This window comes from Ursus americanus, chromosome 1 (genome assembly GCF_024610735.1).
Source record: "Ursus americanus isolate L20-20 chromosome 1, mUrsAme1.1.p, whole genome shotgun sequence".
Classification (NCBI taxonomy): Eukaryota; Metazoa; Chordata; class Mammalia; order Carnivora; family Ursidae; genus Ursus; species Ursus americanus.
In genome coordinates this window covers 74,593,698-74,611,731 of record NC_142127.1, presented here as the reverse complement: position 1 = coordinate 74,611,731, position 18,034 = coordinate 74,593,698, and the positions used below count along the sequence as shown (strand labels likewise).

The 18,034-nt window shown below is 35.9% G+C and overlaps 2 protein-coding genes across 13 annotated transcripts in view; one reads left to right on the top strand and one right to left on the bottom strand.

Annotated features, from left to right (window-relative positions):
• Nucleotides 1-7,275: 7,275 nt before the first annotated feature.
• Nucleotides 7,276-15,489, bottom strand: NDUFB3 (NADH:ubiquinone oxidoreductase subunit B3). 2 transcript variants are annotated; one of them, XM_045806470.2, is made up of 3 exons: nucleotides 15,345-15,489; nucleotides 9,630-9,771; nucleotides 7,276-7,567 (listed from the first exon to the last, which is right to left on the bottom strand). In XM_045806470.2, exons 2-3 carry the CDS (start codon nucleotides 9,767-9,769, stop codon nucleotides 7,414-7,416), a joined length of 294 nt encoding a protein of 97 aa, XP_045662426.1. In that variant the 5' UTR covers nucleotides 9,770-9,771; nucleotides 15,345-15,489; the 3' UTR covers nucleotides 7,276-7,413. The 2 variants fall into 2 exon arrangements, with proteins under 2 accessions (XP_045662426.1, XP_087718694.1); XM_087862568.1 differs by lacking the exon at nucleotides 15,345-15,489 and adding an exon at nucleotides 14,075-14,220.
• The window catches only part of HYCC2 (hyccin PI4KA lipid kinase complex subunit 2), an 83,993-nt gene continuing 81,411 nt past the window's right edge, over nucleotides 15,453-18,034 (top strand). For 3 of the 11 annotated variants that reach the window (XM_045806461.2, XM_087862493.1, XM_087862490.1), the window contains exons 1-2: nucleotides 15,453-15,566; nucleotides 16,565-16,598. The gene's annotated coding sequence lies outside the window, so the exon portion shown is untranslated. Of the gene's footprint in view, nucleotides 15,567-15,619; nucleotides 15,800-15,825; nucleotides 15,938-16,564; nucleotides 16,599-18,034 lie in introns of those variants that run through there. The other 8 variants (XM_045806460.2, XM_045806464.2, XM_045806463.2 and 5 more) reach the window with 6 other exon arrangements.

Below are 18,034 nucleotides of genomic sequence, written 5' to 3'. Positions count from 1 at the left end.
CCTTGAGACAAGAGATTTTTAATTAATTAATTAATTAAGACAATCATTTTTTTAAGATTTATTTATTTACTTTATCTTTTTTCTTTTTTAAGATTGATTGATTGATTTGACAGAGAGAGAGAGAGAGAGAGACAGACAGACAGAGAGCACAAGCAGGAGGAGTGGGAGAGGGAGAAGCAGGCTCTCCACCGAGTAGAGACCCTGATGTGGGGCTCGACCCCAGGACCCCGAGATCACGACCCGAGCCAAAATCAAGAGTCAGACACTTTACGGACTGAACCACCCAGGTGCCCTGATTTTGTCTTTTTTTTTTAATAGCTGAAGCTATGTTTTGAATTGTTTGTATGTATCAAAGGTAATTCAATCTAAGACAATATGTGGCATTTAATAATTTAATCTTTATCCGAGCTAGCATTTTGAATATTTTATTATATATAATATTTATAATATATAATAATGTAATACAACATAAAAATATTATCTACTTTTATATATAATGCAATATATAAAATTAAGGTAAAACTTCCTTTGCAGTAGGTCCTTTCTGATAGAATCATTGGCAAGTAAATGCAATTTCCATCAAGTGTTCTAGTTTCTTAGTTTCTGAAGCTGATTTTCCAACCCAAAACAAAAATTTTTTAAAAACAAGAAAACCCCCCAGCACCAAAACCCTCTTCCCCCACTTCCAAAACTCACTAGGAGGATTCCACTTCCATTAGCATATTTATTTGAACTTGAATACCTTGCAACTCTAGGGATTTTGAGGATCACAAGGATTATATAAAATTTTGAGGCTCATATTGCCAACTGAATGAGAGGCCATCATGAAGTAACATTGAATTTTTGTTGTAAACTACCTGGGTTTTATGTAATAAGCTATACATTGAAAAAATACTTTAAAACTTTGATGAGTTTTTTGAATGCTATTTTTTAATGACAACAGAATATTATGAGGAGAAATCACATTAAACTCCAATCTTTGTCTTAACATTTTATATGTAATATGTAAATATTATCATCTATGTACATTAAAAATACACAAACATAGAGATTAAACTTAAGACAAAGATTAAACATTTTAAAATATTTGTTTATCATGATGACTACATGTTATCATTAGTTAATGTATCAGATCAGTGTATTCTTCATGTTTAAAGTTTTTATTTAAATTCTAGTTAGTTAACATATAGTGTAATATTAGTTTCAGGAGTAGAATTTAGTGATTCATCACTTACGTACAACATCTAGCGCTCATCATGACAAGTGCCCCCCAGAATACCCATCACCCATTTAGCTCATCCCCCCCCAACCTCCCCTCCACAACCCTCATTTTGTTCTCTATAGTTAAGAGTCTCTTATAGTTTGCCTCCTTCCCTCGCTCCCTCTCTCTCTTTTTTCTTTCAGACCAATGTACTCTTAGGGCAAGATTCATTGTACTGATAGTGGGTCCAAGTCCATATTTCGGTCTTCTTGATTTTTTTTCTTTTTTTGGGGGGGGGTTGGCTGTTATCATGATTAGATCATTGTATTTACCTAGTAATGTTGCTGACAAAAGTTCATAGCTTTGTTACTTTCTTCTTGTTTCTTGTTTTTGCATTATCAGTATTAGCTTCAATCAGCAGTTTCTTTGTAAAAATCTAAGCTACTTATCTACTTCATGAAGATTAGTTTAAACTAGTAGATAATAAATTCCACAAACCAAGCACATACAAAATAGTCTGTAGCAATTTGCTGAAAAGTTTCTTTATTCTCTTCTTTGGAGGGTAGAATTCCCATTTTCCCTACAAGATCCCCTATTTACTATAAATTCTATGTGACCACTTGGAATCCACCAAATGAGGGAAAATCCCACTGCCAATCTATACAATAAACTTCAGCAAAATTGAATTCATTTTTATTAAACATGAAAAAAATATATATGTATGTTTAAATATTTTCTCTTCTCTCCAATGGATAGTCTTGCACCTTCCCTGAGTTGCATGTATCCCATTTGGGGGACCATCATGTTAGAAAACAAATCTATGCTCTGATAACCAAATTTTTAAAAGAAAAATGGTAAATATGATCAGAAATAGGGAAGAGATGGGGCACCTGGGTGGCTCAGTCATTAGGCGTCTGCCTTCAGCTCAGGGCATGATCCCGGTGATCTGGGATCTGGGATCGAGCCCCACATCAGGCTCCTCCACTGGAAGCCTGCTTCTTCCTCTCCCACTCCCTCTGCTTGTGTTCCCTCTCTTGCTGGCTGTTTCTATCTCTGTCAAATAAATAAATAAATAAATAAAATCTTTAAAAAGAATAGGGAAGAGAAAGAGAAGAATGAAGGGTAGGACTCAAATTATTTTTCCTGGAATACTTCTTTCTAGCCCCTAATTAAGTGGGCCTTGCCAATGTCCTGTGTCTCTATGAAGCTAAACAAATGTACTTTAATATGCAGACTGTGCATCTCCTTTAAAACCCAATATAAAGCATCTTCCTTCTGGGGTGCCTAGGTGGCTCAGTTGGTTAAGTGTCCAATTCTTGATTTCTGCTCTGATCATGATCTCAGGTCATGAGATTGAGCCCGGTGGCAGGCTCTGCACTAGTGCCAGAGTCTGCTAGAGATTCTCTCCCTTTCCTCCTGCCCCTCCCCCTGCTCACATGCATTCTCTCTAAAATTAAAAAAACCCAAAAACCAAAAACCAAAAAATGGAAGCATCTTTCTTTCCACAGTATCATTAAAATCTACATTTGATTGAAGCAAGTGGATGACTGTAAATAACACCCTAAGGCTGTAAATATACACTGAATACTAAGTTCTGCTTGTCTCTACTGTTTCCATCATGCCAATATCCTGCAACCCCTTCCTTTCCTTTTTCATTTTCTTCTAATCTGTTTCTTCTATCATATTGACTACTCACATGTATAAATACTTAATGTTTCCATGTTTTTGTATTTATGTACATTTTCTACCCCACCTTGTCCCCTGACGTCCTCTATGTTACTTTTTTTCCCTCTCATGTTACTTTTTAAAAAAATGTGTGAATCTGTTTCAGTAGGTGTATCAAAATAGTTTTATTCAAAGTAAAGGAAGACAATAACATTACTGTATTCATTATTTGCTGTTTTTCATTATATATTACATGCCATAGTTTAGATTTTTAAGAATCCCTAGAGTTTACTTCAAGCATAATTCGTTTTGAGATAAGATCCAAAAAAATAATTTTAATGCATCTTATAGTACTTATCACAAATACAACATGATAGGTAAAGTAATATGGTGGTTAGGAGTGAGACCTGGATTGAAAATCTAATTCTGGATATTACTAGCTGTGCTATCTTAAGCTTTGTTACTTTACCATGGACTTGCCCTACATACAAAATGGAGCTAATAGTACTTTTACATATAATCATCTACAGTGCTTATTTATGAGGCTAGCAAACCCATAATTAACATTATTTCCAATTGTACTTTGGTCATACATTTTACGAATGAATATTACATTTAACTGGTTCTAGTCCAAGTAATGGCAACAAGTAAGATGACAGTGGTTTGTATTCTCTGGAGTTCCTAGGAATTCAGGCCATAGTATAAGGAAAACTTTACTCTTTGCTTCCAGAAAAAATTATGGTGGATAAGAAAAACTCTAAAATAGGAGAGAAAAATTATTGTTATTCTCTGTTATAAACATGTCAAGCACTGCACTTTCCATCTTTTCTGCACCCAACCCAGCAAATGAGTTTACTCATGGGTATTCAGAGTATCTACTGTTTTATTTGTTTAATTTTTAAAGTAAGTTCTATACCCAGTATAGGGCTTAAACTCATGACCCTGCGATCAAGAGTCACATACTCTACTGACTGAGCCAGCCAGGCACCCCATGTTATTTACTTCTTTAGTGAGCTTTGGTCATTTTGTCTTTTTAAGGCCATTGCCATTTTAATCAAAATGTATTAGCATAAAGTTGTTTGCAAAATGCTTTTCTGTTTTAATGTCTCCGGGATCTGTAGTGATGTCTCTGTTTTCATTACTATTATTAATTTGTGTCTTTTATCAGTTTGGCTAGAGGTCATTCTTATTAGTTGTATCCCACAATTTTGGTATTTCTGTTTCATTTTATACAGTTAAGAATTTCTAATTTCCTGGGGCACCAGGGTGGCTCAATTGGTTAAGCATCTACCTTTGGCTCAGGTCATAATCTTAGGGTCCTGTGATCAAGTCCCACACTGGCCTTCCTGCTCCAAGGGGAGACTGCTTCTCCCTCTGCCCCTCTCCCTCCACTCTTGTGCTCTCTCCGTCAAATCAATAAAAAGAAAATGAAATCTTAAAAAAAAAGGAAAAAAAAAGAATTTCTAATTTCTCTAGACCTCTTTTTTGATCAGAGGGTATTACAAGTGTGCCAACCAATTTCCAAATGGGGTGGATTTTTCAGGTATGTTACTTTTTGTCTAATTTCTTTGTGATCTGAGAATGTTTTGTGTAATTTCAGTCTTCTTAAATATATTGTTTCATGGCCCAGAATATAGTCTGTTGCAATAAATGGTCCATGTGCACTTGAAAAGAATGAATGCTCTACTGTTTTGGAGCAGAGTGGTCTATAAATATTACATCAAGCTATAGTGTTGTTCACGTTTTCTATAGGCGAGATGATTTTCTACTTTTTCTATCAATTACTGAGAGTATTGAAATCTTCAGCTGTGATTGTGGATTTGCCTATTTCTCCCTTTAGTTCTATTTGTTTCATATAATTTAAAGCTCTGTGCGACTTCAGGAACCCCTTTTATCTTTTACTTCAAAATTCCTGTAGGCTGTCATACCTCTCTTTATTGTAATGGCCTGGTTTCAGATTACCAATAAACAAGTCTGGACATATTAAAAAAAAATAAAGCTCTGTGCATATACATTTCAGATTTTTATGTCTTTTTTTTTTTTTTAAAGATTTTATTTATTTATTCGACAGAGATAGAGACAGCCAGCGAGAGAGGGAACACAAGCAGGGGGAGTGGGAGAGGAAGAAGCAGACTCATAGCAGAGGAGCCTGATGTGGGGCTCGATCCCATAACGCTGGGATCACGCCCTGAGCCGAAGGCAGACGCTCAACCGCTGTGCCACCCAGGCGCCCCATGTCTTTTTTTTTTTTTTTTTAAGATTTTATTTATTTATTCGACAGAGATAGAGACAGCCAGCGAGAGAGGGAACACAAGCAGGGGGAGTGGGAGAGGAAGAAGCAGACTCATAGCAGAAGAGCCTGATGTGGGGCTCGATCCCAGATCGCCGGGATCACGCCCTGAGCCGAAGGCAGACGCTCAACTGCTATGCCACCCAGGCGCCCCATGTCTTTTTTTTTTTTTTTTAAGATTTTATTTATTTGACAGAGAGAGAGACAGCCAGCGAGAGAGGGAACACAAGCAGGGGGAATGGGAGAGGAAGAAGCAGGCTCCCAGCAGAGGAGCCTGATGTGGGGCTCGATCCCAGGACTCCGGGATCATGCCCTGAGCCAAAGTCAGATGCTTAACAACTGAGCCACCCAGGCGCCTCAGATTTTTATGTCTTAATGAACTGAATCCTCCATTATTATGGAGTGAGAATAGTCTTTATTCTGAAATTTGTCAATATTCTTTTCATTACTGTTTGCACAGTATATTTTTTCTACTTTTACCCTGTTTTACAGGAGTTTTCATGTAAACAGCTTATATTGGGTCTTATTTTTTTGCCTAAGCTGACAATCTGTGTTTTAGTTGAAAGATTCTAGAGTTTCAATTTTAGACCATTTACATTTAATTATTCATATGATCAAATTTAAATCTACCATCTTGCTATTTGTATTTTTCCTACTGTTCTCTGTTGCTTGTTAAACACTTTCCTTACCATTTGCAGTCTTTTTTATTATTCCATTTTACCACATTCTATTTACCACTATTAGGAATTCTTGTCTCATGTATTTAGTGATTTCTCAAGTTTATGTTTATAAAGAAGAAATTTATAAAGAAAAAAATCACCCTGGAGTTTTATATTAACTTTGTTATTCAAGAAATAGTATTACCTCTTCAAGAAGTTGCATTTAAGTCTCAACTTAGAAATTTAATTAATCAAAATTAAAAAAATTGGGGCAACTTGGTGGCTCAGTCAGTTAAGACTTCAGCTCAGGTCATAATCTCAGGGTCCTGGGATAGAGTCCCACGTTGGGCTCTCTGCTCAGTAGGGAGCCTGCTTCTCCCTCCCCCTCTGCTCTTCCCCCCTGCTTGTCCTCGCACACTCTCTCTCTCAAATAAAAATAAATAAATAAAATCTTTTTTTTAATGTAAAAATTCAATGTGGGAAAAATGCATAGTTTGTTGTTAGAAAAACAGAAAAAAATGTCAATCTTTTCAAATCATTGGGATAATGAGGACTAAGGCAAGAGTAGATAATATCACAACAAAGAAAAATGAACATGATACATGAATAGGTGAATCAGAACTGGGCAGCAAGTGTTTTACAGTATAAGCTAAAGCACTTGAAGAGTATGGTAAAAACAGCAAGGCTAATTCCCATTTAAAACCCTGTTAGAGTACACCCATGTTCACAGTAGTATAATTCACAATACCTAAAATGTGGAAGCAAACAAGTGTCCATCAATGGATGAATGGAAAGGCAAAATGTAGTATATACATACAATGGAACACTATTCAGACTTAATAAGAAAGGAAATTCTGGTCCATGCTACAGTACAGATGAAACTTGAAGACATTGTGATAAGTGAAATAAGCCAGTCACAGACAAATATTCTATCATTCCATTTATATGAGGTACTTTTGAGTAGCCAAAATCATAGAGACAGAAAATAGAATGGTGGTTGCCAAGAGCTGGGAGAAGGGGGAATGAGGACTGATTGTTTAATGGCATAGACTTTCAGTTTTAAAAGATAAAAAGAGTTATGGGGATGGATGGTGGTGATGGTTGCACATTTTGAATGTATGTAGTACCACAGACTGCACACTTAAAAATAGTTCAGATGGCAAACTTTACCACACTGAAAAAACTTGAAAAAACGAAAAAGAAAGCCTTTTGGAACATATGCATTTGTTCAAATATATGCTGGCTTTCTGCCATATGCAGAATGCACTACTGCCAGGACTCAGTCCCCCCACATATTTCAAACCAAAGCTGATATGGCTTGAGACATTCTTTAAAAGTAATCCCTACAGCTAACATGGGGCTCAAACCCATGACCCACGATCAAGAGTCACATGCTCTCCCAACTGAGCCAGCCATGTGCCCCGAGACATTTTTTTTTTTTAAGAATGATAAAAACAGACTAGCACTTGTATTCTTACTTTATTAAATCTTACTAGTATTATTTAAGGGAAAAACACACAGACGAGTAAGCTACATTGAAGAAATCTTATCTTTATAAGAGAGTTAAGAAGCCTTTAAGATACTTCCAGGTATTATCTTCAGTGATGCTTATCTTTATTCTTGGATTCCAGGTAATATTCAGCCCCTACAGCTACCACAAATGCAGCAAATCCCCATTTGAATCCTTTTAATAATGCACCAACAAAGGAAACATTGTTTGCAAAGCCACCCATGTATCTCCAAGCTTCATTGCTAGAAGAAAAAAAGGGAAAAATTATAATCACACACAACTTAGTACATTCACTAGGTGAAACATTTAATTTTCATCTTTCTAACAGACTTAAATGCCCTTATATAAGATAATCTAAGTGGATCATAGTAGGAATCTTTCTGCGACATAAGATAATTAGGTCCCACATTTCATATATAAAATAGAAGAAAAAGACTTGATGATTTCACAGTCATTAATACTTAGGATTTTACAGAATTCCCAAATGCAAGACTCACTTCAGTCTATTCATTACAGGTCAGCTGTGTGGCTTTGCCCATAGCAGTCATTATAGTATCATTTAAAAAGGAAGTTAGAAATTTGGGTATTAAACTTTGTTCTGTCACTTAGATTCACAACCTTTTAGGCTAGACAAGTTACTTAACCTGTCAGGGCTTGCTTCCTCTTTTACTCAATGGTGATTACTATCTACCTTATAGTGTTATTAAAAAGATTAAACAGGATAATATATGATATATTCTGGCACAGACAGTATAACACTTAATATTATTATTATTCTTCCAGAGAATCAGAGTTTTTCCCTGTCACAGCTGCCTGAGCTTTACAAGACTAACTTCTAAAAAAAAAAAAAAAAAAAAAAAGACTGACTTTCTGCTCTGGCAATTATTCTTCTGAGTATCCCGAACAGACAAGTAACCAGAATGCAGAGAGCGCTAGTGAAAAAAAGTCTTCTCTCATAGGTAGGGATAAATGAGTGGAAAAAAATCATGTTATATAAAAAAACCCCACTTAACTCTAAAAATCTGACTTACTAGAAAATATGAGAGTTAATCAAATCTAATTCAGATACCAAAACCAGACAAAGACATTAGAAGAAAACTATAGGGTAATATCCTTCAAGAACACAGATGCAAATATTCTCAACAGAATTTTAGAAAATTAAATCTAGCAATTTATGAAAGGATAATATATTATGAAGAAGGGTTTACCTCAGGAACGCAAGATTGGTTTGATATTTTAAAATCAATAAGAGTAATTCATCATATTAACAGAATGAAAAAACTATGTAAGCATCTCAATAGATGCAGAAAAAGCCTCTAAAAAAATTCAACACTCAAGAGAAACTCTACTGATGAAGGGCATCTATGACCACCCTACAACTAATATACTCAGTGGTGAAAGACAGAATGCTTTCCCCCAATTAGGAACAAGACAGGGGCTCCTGGCTGGATCAGTTGGTACAGCATGTGACTCTTGATCTAAGGGTCCCACACTGTTCGAGTTTGAGTACCGTATTGGGTGCAGAGATTACTTAAGGATAAATTAAAAAAAAAAAAAAGGAACGGGGCATGGATTGTCAGCTAACACCACTCTGTCCATTATTATACTAGTGTTAGCCAGTGTAATAATGCAAGAAAGAAATAAAAAGTTTACAAACTGAAAAGGAAGAAGTAACACTGATTTTAGACAAAATGATCATCTATTAAGTAAATTCTAAGAAATCTGTATAAAAAAACCTACTAGAAAACGTGAATTTAGCCAAGTAACAAGATAAAAAGTCGATATATAAAACTCCATTGTATTTTCACATATTAGCAAAGAAAATTAAAAATTTAAATTTAACCATTTACCATTTACAATAACATAAAATAAGGAGTAATTCAGGATAAATTTAACAAAATATACACAAGATAGGTTTTTAAAGCAATAAAACACTACTGAGAAAATTAAACAGAATCTAAACTGTCCATAGACTGGAAGACTCAATATTGTTAAGCCATCAATTTTTTAAAGTTTTTATTTAAATTCCAGTTAGTTGATACAGTGTAATATTAGTTTCAGGTGTACAATATAGCGATTAAACTTGTTAAGACATCAATTATCCTCAGTTGAGCTCTGAGTTAATGTAATCCCAATTAAAATTTGAGCAGCTTTTTTGTAGAAACTGAAAAGCTTGTTTTAACATTTAAATGTAAATACAAAGAACCTAGAATAGCTAAAACAAATTAAAAAAAAGAAAAGAAAAGGAACATAGATACTGATCCTCTAGAATAAATTCTATCTAAATTATTCAAGAATTCTTACCGGCCCCATGGATCCCTTAGCCCTCGTGCAGCCAGCTTCTCCTGGACAGTTTCTAATGGTGTCCCTTCTATCTTCCATTGTTTATAATCTGGAAGTTCCAGTTTACTATGGCCATGTTCATGCCCATGTCCGTGGGCCATGTCTAAAGGATAAGATTAACATAAAAGAGAACTATACCGACTGTAGATATCAAATACCCAAACATTTGTTAATGTTTTAAAAGGAGAGCCAATATATATACCTGAAAATTCTGAGTAAACAGGTTTTATAAAACAGCATCCTATTATATAACTAGTGTATATTCACAGTTAGGAAATACACATATACAAAATATATTTAAAAAAATCAATAATCCCACCACTCAGAGATAACCATTTACTATTTTGTTCCTTTCTTCATTTTAAGAACAGCTAACATTTATTGTGCTCTATGTGCCAGGTGCATCAAAGTGCTTTAACATGTATTAATTCCATTACTCCTAAAACAACTCTTTGAACTTGAATTATGGTTATTATCACCATTTTACACATGAAGACAATGAAGCTCCAACAAGGTAAGAAACTTTCTGAAGATGGAGCGCCTGGGTGGCACAGCGGTTAAGCGTCTGCCTTCTGCTCAGGGCGTGATCCCGGCGTTATGGGATCGAGCCCCACATCAGGCTCTTCTGCTATGAGCCTGCTTCTTCCTCTCCCACTCCCCCTGCTTGTGTTCCCTCTCTCGCTGGCTGTCTCTGTCTCTGTCAAATAAATAAATAAAATCTTTAAAAAAAAAAAAAAGAAACTTTCTGAAGGTAACAAAAACAGTAAATGGTACAATTGGTTTTGAACCTTGTAGTTTGTTTTGAGTCCTTGCTCCTCACTTCTAAGCAATACTGTTTCCTTCTTTTTAGTCCTTTCACAATGTGTAAATACGCATAATGAAGATATACATATTGTTTTGTTATCTGCGTTGTTCAGATGATTCTTTTAAAATGCAGTGTTATTGTGTTTAAATATCTATGATCACATGAACTTTTTCTGTAAAGAGCCAGATAGTATCTTAAGCTCTGCAGACCAAGATATCTTGTAGGTAGTTATATAACAAGAGAAAAAAAAATTTATTGATAAAATTCAAAATATAATAATAACTGAGTACAATTTTTGTAATACAGGTCTAATGAAAAAAATGAAATTCCCTTTTTTGGGAATAACATTTTGCTTAACTGGGGCTCAAGGTTAGGGTTCCTTAAGTTAGCAAATTCATTCTAAAAGTTTGTCTGTAAAAACCATTCTTAGCTCATGGGCAGTACAAAAACAGGCAATATGCTGGATTTGGACAGCTGGCTATGGTTTGCTGACTCCTGAACTTGAGCAACAGAGACCTTAGGACACCTACCCTTTAAATAAAACATGCCTGTAATGGTTATAATAAAGACTTCAGTTTTACTAGTGTTACTGTCTGTAAGTTTATTTATTTATAATCTCTACATCCAACATGGGGCTCGAACTCACAATCCAGGATCAAGAGTCACATGCTTGGGGTGCCAGGGTGGTGCATTCGGTTACACATCTGCCTTCGGCTCAAGTCATGATCCCCGAGTCCCGAGTCCTGGGATCAAGCCCAGCATTGGGCTCCCTGCTCAGGGGATAGCCTGCCTCTCCCTTTCTTCCTCCTCCCCACTCCTGCTCCCTCTCTCTCAAATAAATAAAAAAAAACTCTTAAAAAAAAGAAAGTCACATACTCTACCGACTGAGCCAGCCAGGCACCCCACTAGTGTTATTTTTATAGATAATGTAAAAATAAACTTGAGTTCAGTCCCGAGTTAAACTGCTATGAATTTCAAATTAAGGAGGTATGAATTAATACCCCCTTTGTATAAGGTTAGCAGTAGCAATTCTATAATCACTGCTCTCCAGAAATAAAACCAAACCAAATAATTACTACCATTATGTCTGCATTTACAACTGTGAACAGGCCCAATAATAAGGCAGGGCTCTTACACTGCATTTTAGAAGACAGAGGTAATTATTAGATAGTGTATACCAAAGATACATTATGTGAAATGTTCATTCCATTAAACAATAGTTTCCAGAATATTGGGGGGGGTATACATAGTAATTCTGACAAATTAACCAACACTTTATATTTAGACATGTTAAGACAATCACAAAACATTATTCTGTATTTTCTACATTTATTTTTTAAAAATATTTAATTAATTTATTTATTTGTGTGTGAGAAAGAGCGAGCTCACAAGCAGGTGGAGCAGCAGGCACAGGGAGAGGCACGCTCCCCACTGAGCAAGGAGCCCGACGCGGGACTCGATCCTTCTGACCTGAGCCAAAGGCAGACACTTAACCAACTGAGCCACCCAGGTACCCCGATGTTTTTTACATTTAAAAAAAGAATGAAAACCAACACCCACCAAACATAAATTAAAACAACATTCACAATTTCAAATGAAACATATGATCTATTATTTCCTTATTATTTGGTAGATTCAATAATATAAAGGAAAAAAATATGGTTTCAGATTTCAGGCTGATTTTGAAATTCAATACATTATTATAGAAGAAATACTTTTAGAAGTGTTTAATTAGAAGGATACCTTGGTTTCTTCAAACCATGTTTTCAGAAAAAAATTTTTTTAATGGTTCATTCCAAAAATCTTTAAAGAGATTACAAGATAAACCCTTATTGTGGCAAATATCAATTCTAGAATACTAACTCTAAATGAGTATCAGCATACTTGGAAAAGAAATACAAAACAAATGTCAAAATCTTTTGATGAAATCATTTGATTTTGAAAATAAAAATGGAGGGGCTGCTGGATGGTTAAGCGTCTAACTCTTGATTTCAGCTCAGGTCATGATCTCAGGGTTGTGAAATCAAGCCCTATCTTGGGCTCTATGCTGGGCATGAAGCCTGCTTAAGATTCTCTCTCTGCACATACCCCTCCCCTCCCTGCCCCCACCTAAAAAAAAAAAGAGAAGAAAAATGGAAGCATTACCATATATGAAGGCTATTTCAAAATTACAATATTACTATGTTCAAAATATTAAGTAATTTGGGAGATAAATCTTTGAAAGAAAACATGAAAGTATACATATTCTTTTCTCCTAATTTCCTTTAATAAATTCAAAGCATTTTCTCTTCTACCTCATTAAAATATTTCAGAAAGCATCCCTTTACAGACATTTACTAAATAGAATATTTCAATGACTTTACAAAAAGCTGAACAACACGATTTCTAGGGAACTTTTCATTTTCTTTTTAAAATTATTTCTACTTCAGAATAGCCATAAATCAAAATATATCCTGATCACTTGAAGGAAGTTTGGAATTCTACTTCAGTGCAGACTTTGGTGCTATATAGATCTAATCCTGGATGCACCATTAATAGCTATAAACTTCCGGGCAAATAATTTAGTCTCTCTGAACTTGTGTCCTCATATAGTATGAGGATAAAACCTACCTTGTAAGATTGTGAGATTTGTGGAAAACAGATCACAATGTGTTTTCCACTGATGTGTTTTCCACATTCACACCCAGGTGGTGAGAATGTGACTTAACACATTGTGAAAAACTGTCTGACCTAGAAATGTCAAACATTTGAATACCTTATGGTCTAGATCTGCAACATTCAATATGGTCTCCATTAGCACCAATATTTGCTCACCTTGAAGTGTGACCAGTGCAACTGGGGAACTAGAATTTTTATTTAATTTTAAACAATTTAAATTTCAAGTCGGATTATCAAATCAGTTATTGGAAAATTTCAAAGTGTGTTTGGAACAATTTAGGCATATGGATCTACATTTTCAACTGTAAATTTTGCAAAATATAAACACAGATCAAGTGTTTATATTTATGAAAACTTACCAACGTACTTAAGTGTAAAATACATCGATTTTGAGACAGTATGAAGAAAATGTAGAATATTTCATTAATAACTTTTAATACTGATTACATCTTGAAATAATACTTTGAATATACTGGATTAGACAAAATATATAATTAACTTTGTTTCTTTTACCTTTTGAATATGGCTACTAGAAAACTGTAAATTACATATCAGCCTTGCATTATATTTCCATTGGACAGCACTATAATTAAAAAACTCTTACGTGTAACTATATATATTTTAACAATAGATATATAAGAATCTTTTTAGCCAGACTGTTTACATGTATAGCCCCAAACTGTAAACAACCCAAATATCCAACAATAATAATGGATTATTCACGGAAGCCACACTACAGAATACACAATGAAAAACTACATGTGAAAGTATGAACAAATCTCACAAATAATGAACAAGGGGTGAGTTTAAAAATTACATACACTTTGATCCCATTTATATAAACTGAAAAACCAAATAATTCATTTTTTAAAGAAATGCACCATACATGGACAAATTAAAGCCAAAAAAGTGAATGTTTGTCACAAGTCAGGATAGTGGTTACCTCTTGTTGGAAGAGAGAGAATCACAGAAGTTCATACAGGGAGCTTCTAAGGCAGTGTTTTTCAATCTATTTTTAATTCTTGCACCCCAAAGGAGCTTTTTCGGATATTTTTTTCCTTATCACATTCTCAGATCCCGCCCCAATGAAATTTTAATATCACAGATATACTGTATTTATCTGCTAATGTACCATGGCTCTTTGGAGGGCCACAAACCACTGTAGTCTTCAATTTTTTTCACCTCTCCTCCAAGAACCAATTTTCACCTCTTTGAAGGGTCATTACGTCTGCTGAGACTGCAAGTTCTAAGTTATTGGCAATGTTTTATTTTCTAACCTGAGGGTTTGCTTAATTATAATTCTTTAAATGTATTTATATTTTATACACCCTTCTGCTATGTATATTTCACAATAAAAACGAAAATTAGATAAATGACAAATTATGCCAAGGACTCAATATTGGATAATTATTTCAGTTTCAGAACTGTTCAGACAAAAAAGTTAAGTTTATTAGCTCAACAAAGAAAAAAACATACGATCATGAAACTTTTAAAAAGCTAGGAGTGAATCTCTATTTTGGTGGAGATCAATTCCACCTCCACTATTGGGGCCTGGCATACTTTCCCTAACTAGAAAATAAGAGGATAATGCCACTTACAGTACATGTAATCTTACGGTTTACCAACGACTTTCAAGCATATCCCAACTACCCCTCATTTTTAAAATTGTGAATAAAAACATTAAAAAATAAACACAAGTGAACTTTTAGTGTCCCCTCCAGTACCCTGCACCTACTTATATGGAATTTAAACATAGCAATCACTTAAAAAATGGATGTGATTTTGTACCCTGCTTTTTTCACTTTAACATTGTCATAAACATTCACACTAGAAAAGCCTTACTTAAAACCATACATGATTGTTGTGAGACAGGCATTGCAATTACTCTTATTTTATAATTTTTCGATTTGGAGCTATTCTGCCTTTATTCAACTCAGAGATAAACCAGAAAACACAGGGCGGGGGTTTGCGGGTGGGAAAGGAGGAAAAAAGCATATGGACTTAACCACAGTAATTCTCACCGCATCCTTTTACTAACTACCCGTCACTATCCCAGGACTTCATTGTTCTCTATTGCTAGTTCTCTGATCCCCTTCCCTCGAGGTACATACTCCCAAGACCGTTCTCCATTTAGTCTCTCCCTTTTCTACAATCCCCGAACAGAGTCTCACTCTTACTCTTGATTAAGAGGCGTCCCACCAACTCTAATTTACCTGACAGCAATCTGACCTCTCACGACACTCAATAGTCAATCCTCCAGCTGGAGCCAAGAGGAAACGGAAGTTGTCTCCTGGAGTGCCTTACGGCAGGAAAGCAGAGAAGCCATTTAACGTTCCGCTCTAGGTCACGGATTCCTGGACGGAGGGGAGGGGACATGAAGGGTGCAGGAAGTCGACATTTTTTCCGCGCATCTGTGCATCGGTGGTCTGACTGAGGTAAGAATAATCGTAGAGGACAGAATGGCAGGGAAGAGGCGGTTTTCCTTGCTCGGAGACCGGAATCTTTAGACCCTGCACAGAGGGGAGGGCCGCGAACATGGTCCAGCCAATAAGCGAGGCAGTTGTTAGAGCGTGGAAGTACCCAATGGAAAGGCTGGTTGTTGCGCTGCAGTTGGCAGGCTGCTGCGGGAGGCGGTGGCGGTAAGAAGCCGGAGGCAGCGGGGTGACAGGTAGGCGGGGGACGCAGAGTGCTAGATCAGGAGGGATATTCTTCTTGGGCTGCGGGAACTATAGAGGGGATGTGACGAGGGTGGTCTGGGAAGGCGGTAGCTGGAGTGTTGGTGGTTCCGGAACCTCGCGTAGACCAGGTAGCAGCTTGGGAGGGTCGTGGGGAGAAGGCAGCTGAGGCGGGTGGAGGCTGAACCTTGCGGGGCGACGTGGGGGGCCTAGGGTGTGGGGGGCTGCGGTGGCAATGACAGAGACAGGAAAAAGGCGAGAGCAAGACGATATCGTGAGGGCTGGAGGAGTTCCTTGCACGAAGCTCCAAGAGAGAAAAGGACGCGGCGTTGCAGGCACCGGAGAGAGATCCTAGGAATTGCTTCTTATGGCCATTTCTCGGGGTGGGAAGAGTGTGTGGAGAAGAAACATATTTATACTGGCGGTCAGATCCTTCAAACTCTTTATAGCTATACATTATGTAATCCTTGGCTATTATTTACCCAAACAACTAGGTTGTCGCCCTTGGAAGAGGAGGTCTTGCAACCTATTGATGTGTCAGAGTAGTTTTTTCGTTGGTTTGAGTGCTTTCTACCTCGGCAGGCTCTGTATCGGTGAAGAAGCATGAAGGATAGTCAGGAAGAGCTTATCCCAAATACGGACTTGGGTTGAGAGATACGTTAGTTTGAGGCGAGCAGCCAGGTTTATGTTTTGTAGTTCATGAATTTGTTTTGAGGGTCAAGGCTGATTATAAATACTTTTTTTTTTTTAATCTTCAGGAAAGTGGAGAGCCTCAAAAATCTATAGTAGGAGGTAAGTGCGAGTTGGAAAATGACTAGAAAATTAGTTGTTAGATTCCCCCCTCTACATATTGTGGATGTTAGGGACTGTGAAAATAAAGTGGTGGTTTGAAGGGGGATAGGATGGGGAAGAAGAAGTCATCTTTTAAGTAATTTGCTTTTTACGTCCGATAAACTAGTTATGAATTATTTCTTAGTTTTAGGAAGACTCCTCTTTGAACCTCTCCAGCTGAGGTAAAATGTATTTACAGACACAATGAACTGTAAATTATCTTTTTTTTTCTGAGTTCTTATAATTGTTTGCCCAATGGATGTAGAATAAAATAGGAATTTCATTCAGTATGTGTTACAGAAGGACGAACTACATTAAAAATTAGGTTTTATAGCACACTGGAAAACTTCAAAATAAGTATTATAAATTGCTAAAATGTAACTGATTGAAATGTAGACTTTAGCTTAGAAGATAAGGACTAATGTTGTATGAGCAAGTGTACAATTTTCCTTTTTGTATTAATGATAATTTATATTAGTATATCCCAGAACCTAAATTAAAAGATTTGTTTTTTCTGTAAATATCATTTGGCAAAGAGAGGTGGATCATTAGAGTTTGTTCTGAAATGTTTAGAGTACTGAGATACTTATCCAGACTTCAGTTAAAATTTTTGATAATTGGTGTTTCACTGTTTGTCTTTTACCTTTTTGCAAGAGTAATACTATCTCAGTCACAAAGAATACTTTCTATTTTAGGTGGAGTTCTGTGGTGTGAGTACCTGTGAACAGATCTCTGCTTTTGTGCAGGGTGGTGTGAATGTGTGCCTGTGTATTTCTGTGTGTATGTGTGTTTCTTATGTAACCAGCCTACTAGAGCTGTCTTAGAGAACTAATGGCTGATTTTGAATGGCCAGTAGGTGTCATTATAGAATGCAACGAAGTTGAACATTGAGTAGGAAATTACCAAGTGATTTAAGAAACACTAGTCAGAATTAGAATATAATAATAATTGGCTTATTATTTATACATAATTAGAAGCCCACTTTTCTGACACATTTCAGTATCCGAGCTGTTTGTAAGGAATTTGAAACACTGGCTGTAAAGAAGTATAATTTTTGCCCTAAAATGGACCTTCAAAGCTTTTTAAATCCAACTCTTAAGCCATCTTGACATGTAATATGGATTTAGGTTTGTTTGATTGTTTTTAATACACAGTTTAGTGTTTAATGGTGGTTTATTAAATTCTATAATGATTAAGATTTTCAGCTTGACTGAGCTTTATAATAGAAAAACCAATGCTACATAATAAAAAACTAAAATGATAAAATATGGACAGAAAGTCTCTAGACAAGTTATCAGCTGCACCAAAAAAGTACTTTGCTGTTGTTCTTTTAATGCAGCAACAGAGGAATTTCTGTCTTTAATTCTCTGTGGTTTCTTAGCTTTTTTGATGTCCAA

Coding starts and splice junctions, on each gene's coding strand:
- NDUFB3 (XM_045806470.2), bottom strand. CDS start 9,769: ATGGCCCACGGACATGGGCATGAACATGGCCATAGTAAACTGGAACTT. Junction 7,568..9,629: donor CTAAGGGATCCATGGGGCCG/GTAAGAATTCTT, acceptor TTTTTCTTCTAG/CAATGAAGCTTGGAGATACA.